The sequence below is a fragment of the Rhodnius prolixus genome, unplaced genomic scaffold (assembly GCF_049639745.1).
Source record: "Rhodnius prolixus isolate KJV_2025 unplaced genomic scaffold, Rpr scaffold_4, whole genome shotgun sequence".
NCBI classification, from domain to species: Eukaryota; Metazoa; Arthropoda; class Insecta; order Hemiptera; family Reduviidae; genus Rhodnius; species Rhodnius prolixus.
This window is the reverse complement of record NW_027411614.1, coordinates 20,444,173-20,450,288: the sequence shown is the minus strand read 5'-3', so window position 1 is coordinate 20,450,288 and position 6,116 is coordinate 20,444,173. Positions and strand designations below refer to the sequence as shown.

At 31.3% G+C, this 6,116-nt stretch overlaps 1 protein-coding gene across 1 annotated transcript; it reads right to left on the bottom strand.

Annotated features, from left to right (window-relative positions):
- Nucleotides 1-3,000: 3,000 nt before the first annotated feature.
- LOC141455401 (thioredoxin-related transmembrane protein 2 homolog) lies at nucleotides 3,001-5,630 on the bottom strand. Its single transcript, XM_074130453.1, has 5 exons — nucleotides 5,405-5,630; nucleotides 5,083-5,263; nucleotides 4,823-5,009; nucleotides 3,667-3,862; nucleotides 3,001-3,588 (listed from the first exon to the last, which is right to left on the bottom strand). Exons 1-5 carry the CDS (start codon nucleotides 5,552-5,554, stop codon nucleotides 3,472-3,474), a joined length of 831 nt encoding a protein of 276 aa, XP_073986554.1. The 5' UTR covers nucleotides 5,555-5,630; the 3' UTR covers nucleotides 3,001-3,471.
- Nucleotides 5,631-6,116: the final 486 nt, after the last annotated feature.

Genomic DNA, 6,116 nt, shown 5'->3' with positions numbered 1-6,116 from the left:
GAAATGAGTGCAAAATATAAATATAGAAAATTCTACACTTTTTAAATAGTTTTTTCTTAAATTTTTGCTAACTAGAATGTATGTTGAAATTCTTGCTAGCCCTTTTCTTATCATACTCTTTCTCTTTTAGAAAAGAGAGAGAGATTTTAGAGTCCTATGCAATATGAGGTGCCTTCCGAAGATTCCTATCCGAAGCCAGCTGCTATCATCTCTTCCAATCTAATCTCCTTTTGGTGAATGCCTTGTGTAGTCTTATTCCCAAGTTTCCCATAACCTACCTACGTGATTTATCAATTTTTTTAAGCAAGCATGTATAGATATCTAAACAAGGATTAGTCCTCTCGCAGAAAGAAGTAAATTGGCCATTCTTGTAGTTAATCCAATAGAGACCCATTCGGCGGTCATTCCAGAATAGTTATGGAAACAATATTTAGATTTTATTAAGTCACAGTACATTGATATAGAGTTGTACTTTGTCTACGCTTTAATTTTTTATTAAATTATCTGCTGAGTTTTAGATAACGAAAATAGTATTCTGCTAAGAGAGTTTATGAATCAACAGCCGGTAGAATAAGAACTAAATTCGTAGAAAGTGTAGATGAGTTAGCAACTGGAAGACAAAAGAGGCCTCACAAAATTCTTGGGTATTTAGACTGAACAATATTTGTGTCATTTGCATTAGAAGCTTTTGATATATGATGGATGGGTTTCAATCCTAAGAAATATTTAAAATAAAGCTCTTTGAATTCTCTTCGTAAAGAGCATGCATATTATAGGATGTAAGGTTGTTATGAGGAATGATAATCAGAAGGGTAAACCAAATCAACGAAGGGGATCTACTGCCCTGCGTCACACCTAAAGAATCATTTGTTTATTCTTTTCTCACATTTCAAAAGTAAAGAAAAATGCTGGAGAAAATATGTTTTGATGATTTATTTGTAAAAAAAATTGATTCCATTTCATCTGCACAGCCACATCAGGATAACACAACGTGGTAGTTAAGATATATATTGGTCGTGCTGTTTTTGTTTTGTTTGTTTTTTTTTCTGATTTGATGCCATAGGAACTTTATGATCTCAGAGTAGTTGCCAATAAAATTTCATTCTCTATCAATCCCTCCTTTGATTTTGTTGAGATAGATAAACTTTTTTGCAAACAAATCACTAGACAGAAAGCATTGACTTCAAGAATCGCGTAAAAAATATTTTGGTTCGAGGATATAATAAAAGTAGCCTTCTGCGAAAAATCTGAATATATATTCTTTGTTAATAATAATTTTCTAATAAATATATATTGTGATTAATTATATGTCTTGTTAACATCGTTACATTGAGAAATCTCTAATAATTATTTCTTTTCAGGAAACTCATAGCTTAGTAGGATACGGTAATAGTATATTTTTTTAGGATTTATTATTTTGCTATAGAATTCAAGGCCCTGAAGAAAAATCTGACGTGTGATTTTAAACTAATAACATTTGAATATAGAATAAATTGAATCAATCTGAATACAACCCTAAATGGTTCAAGTCACTAATAAAGCCCTCGGGAATTGGATGTAATTCTAATAAAAATGAATGCTAGAGCTATCTAGTGAGAGCTAGGGGAAGCTAGTTTATACATATGTCCGCCACTAACCTTAATTCAAACGATTTACAGAAAAGCATATTAGCGCATTCTAATGGGAAGCATTGTAACTAATTGTGACCCCTTGTATTGTATTAAATATAAGAACTTTTAATTATTCTCCCCACAAGTTGTATTAGTTACCAGATTTAATTGTTTCAGGAGCATTTCATTTGTAAATTTCAATTAAGTTATTTGAAAAAAATTTACTTCAGCTAATATACTCATGAAAGAATATTTCATCATAATTATTCTGAATGTAAAATATACATCATAATTTATAGAAGTTAATTTATAGAAGAGTTTTAAAAAATCCGCAAAGCGGCCTTAATTCATAATTTATTATCGATCCAGTTAGATTTTAAAATTCATCCTAAGTTAGTCATCAATTCATGAAAAATCTCAATTTAAATAATATTCATTTTACTTCATGTACCCTGTTGGGCGTATTAAATATTTCTAAATTAACAATATTAATCTAATTTGTTTTCATTATTACCTTGGAAAAGTTAGTTCTTAAAACTGGGAAGTGAAAAAACATATACAACCCTTTCATCCACTTCTATGACACAATTTGATACCATTTTTGTTTTCAAATTCATATCAACCAATTCATTTTATTGCACTTTCATGCATGCCCTTGTAGTAAAAATTTAATTGAAACATTCAACAAGACTTAGCTCTTTTCTTTGATTAAAGAGACAGAAATCGTTGGCGGCTGGAGTCTGCTCAAAGTATACCTAGCCTTTTATCAGTGTTCCTTTGTTACTGTTAGAACCATAATTAACAAATTTTCTCAGTAAACAGAATTTGATTTCAATATAAACTGTTTACATGTTTCATTTATAAACGCAACACACATAATTGTGATTGCACCACTTGGCTTTGCCTTTGTTGATTGACTTAGTGTAATGTATTTATTTATTAATGTTTTTGTGAACGCTCTCTGGCGAATCTTTGAAGTTAGGCAGAAGTTGCTACAGGAGCATCAAAAGTAATTTTTATTTTCGTTTACTTGCACTGATAAGGAAAGTTTTAGATCAGATCAAATTTCTGAAAAAGCCATTTCAATTTGAAAAAAAAACAAAACATCTTTGTTTTTTATTGACGTAGATCGAAGTTTGATCAGTCAATCTCAAGTTTATTCGCCTCTAGATTCATTACTACGCGGTGAGTTGTAAACATACTTCTTCTAATCGTGGATGGTTTCCTATCTTACGCTCCGGGACCTCGTTTGGAGCATAAGGAGGACAGGAATCTATGAGAAGTGGCTGTCTGCAATTTCCTCTTAGGGTGGCGTCAGTCTGTACAATAAGAAAAAGAAAGAATGTACAAAGAAAATCGGTGAAGGTGACCAGAAAAAAAGATCAACAAATTACTTATTTATTAAAATTTTAATGCCACCGAGATAATCGTGGTCGCAATGCCTAATTTATAACATTGTAGCAGCTCATTTCGAGCTACTTGGTTTCTGAAGAACGGACATTTAACTTCTAATAAATACTAATTCATCTTATCATATGTTTGTTCTAATATTTTAAACTAAAGGTTATGTTTAAATTAAACATCTAGTATCTCATTTCTTAAAACATTAAAACATAAATACATGTAAAAAATCAACAATTATAGGTTACTTGATGGCAGGATGACTAGGGAGAAATTATAAATGCATTTTACTTCCACGTACATCTTGGAAGTTAAGTCCAAATAATTATTATAAATGTGGTCATAAGATGTGCGTTTTCTTATAAGGCCTGGCACTTTTAACACCTTTTAACAAAATTTTAAATGTTCAACATTATTGGTGTCGATAACTGTCACATTTATATGGATATTCTCAAAATATCTAATCGGATTTCTCATTTGGTTTATCTTTTATCATTTCTTTCTTCTTTGATTTCGAAGGATGACTCTTGCATTCTTTGTATAAATTATTAAGATCAAATGCAGCCTTCATGTTATCCTGTTTAAAAACAAAGTACATTAATTAATCTTCTTTATCAAATTATAGTTCTCTTACTAATGCAGCATCTAAATTTACCTCAGTGAAAAAGAATTTTTTCAGTTTTCCATTGGAATCAACCAATGGCCTTCTCAAAACTTCTTTTCCTTCTTTAAATAGAATAACAGTAGGAAGTTGTTTGCTGACGGAAGAATCATTTATATGGTGTTTAGCAGCAGCCTCTGGATATCTGCCTACATCTATCTTGCCAAATTTTAAATTATCTAAGTCATAACTAAAACAAATCAAGCAAATCTGGTTGTGCATTCCGTTGAACAGGAAAATTTAAATTATGACGAGTTAGCATGCAATATCTTAAAAAGACCTTTTTTCAATAAACAAGTGTGGGCCATTTGCTGCCAAAACGGAAGGTACTCGACCTAACCAGAGAAGAGAAGTTAGATGTAAATAGAGTCGTATCAGGGTTTAATCGCAAGTCTTAAATGAATCAACTCTAAATAAGTTTTGCTATTGTTTGTTTGGACTGTCGACATTAACCCACCCAAGAAACAATTTTTTGATGAAATGAAAATCACCCAAGTTTTGGAGATAGGTTTTCAAGACTTTAAGTATGCATCAATTTAGGCAGCTTCTAGTAATATGCCAGCACTCGAACGTCGCAGTTTATGGTTGAATGGTACTCGACTAATACTTAAAGGTTTTCCTATGTTTGTAGAGTCTGCTACTATAGAGTAGAGTCTGCACACGTGCAACATCTAAAAAAAGTGAACACCCTGAACCGAGATTACTTCCCAACCACAAATCACCCTCTCAAAACTGTTAAAACTAAACCTAAGAAAGAAGTCGTTCGAAACGAAAATTGACACTTGTTAACGCCCACAAAAAAAAAAAAAATAGAACCTAACATTTAATGCTCGAAAGCCTAGCAAAGAAGAGCATGGAATAATGGCTACTAATGATTTGGCTCTTACAGTTTCTCATCAAAGATTAAGACTTACGAAAAACCATTAAACCAAAAAAATATTAATCCTTCGAAAACTTTTAAAACCTCAAAAAAAAAAAATATATAATATGTGATATACATTTACATAAAAACGTCTTCTCCAATGAAGTAAAAGATTTTATATTACTAAACAAAGTAAAAACTTAAATAATGCTTTTTAATGAAGAAAAATAGGTCCTCAAGAAAAATGAATTTCCTTCTTAATTTAAAAAATTATAAACATATTCTTACTCTGCCGATAGTTGTGCAAATACTGGGGCAAAATTCACACAGGTCGGGTTCCATGCAGTATAATATGTAATTAGCCAAGTTATTCTTTTATCTCTATTTAATTCATCTTCTAAACCAGCAGCAGTTCTAAAGTAGGTCACTTTATCCGGTCCCGAATAAGTGGGTTCAGGAAGCAGTAAGCCCACAACTGTAATTGAAGCTAATTTTAAACAAATATATCTATGAGTATGAATAATATAAACAGTTGAAATAATACTTACGAACAAATAATACACCATAAACTAGGCCCATCCTTATATCGCTATAAAACCATAGTATTGTATTTGCCACTTTTGTATAAACAAAACTGGACGTTAAATAATTAATCATTGTTACGCTCCCAGTTTTTCTGGATCGTATCATTACCACAATAACCAAGAAAAACAAAATTTCAGATTCCCTCTAGGAACAAACACAAAACTTGTAGTAAAAAAAGATAAAACTTTTGATAAATTGAATAAATATTCCTTCTATTGACTAAAAATACATCATGGTCTAGATTAGACCATTATTAAAATGAGAAAGTTGAAAAATGTATCTTACCGAATCTAATTCACAAGCAGGAGTAGATGAAGGGAACAAAAAAGTACACAATCCTGGCATTTTTTTCGCCAGCACATATCCGATTGACATGAGTATATTAATAACATAGTATGGCTTTAAGAGTAATGCTAGATCACGTTTAAAAGTCATTTTAAGATTTAAATAATATACACATCGGTTCTTAACCTTAATGTTTGAACCTTCTCTATTGGTTATATCATACTAACCGAAGATAAAATTCGTGAGCGCTATCTGTGAATTTTAACGTAACCAGGCTCTTCAGCAGGCAATATTTTACATTATAATTTTTCTGCTCACAAAAGCGTCTAATTGCAAATTTTTCAGTAAAACATTTTCAGATAAACATACAAATTTTAAGTAAAATGAGTCCTAAACAGATGGAAGCCTGTATAATGGCATAAAAATGACTTGTTTAAGAAAAAGTAAGGTTTACAGATCTTTTCTGTTTGGCACACTTTTCAAATGGTTTTTCTCGTCTACAAAGTATCTACCGGCATTTTATCCCTAAATTTGCATGTAGAACACTTATCCCATTGATCGACCAGTGGCGCACCCTAATTTTTTTCGTAGGTTTTGATTTGTTGTTTTTTTCTATGTAGACCTTTCATGCAAATTTCTAGAGTTTTTTCCTTGCCATCAACAACCAGTTTGTCCTACCTTAACAGAGCCATATTGTTATTTTCTCGAGCTT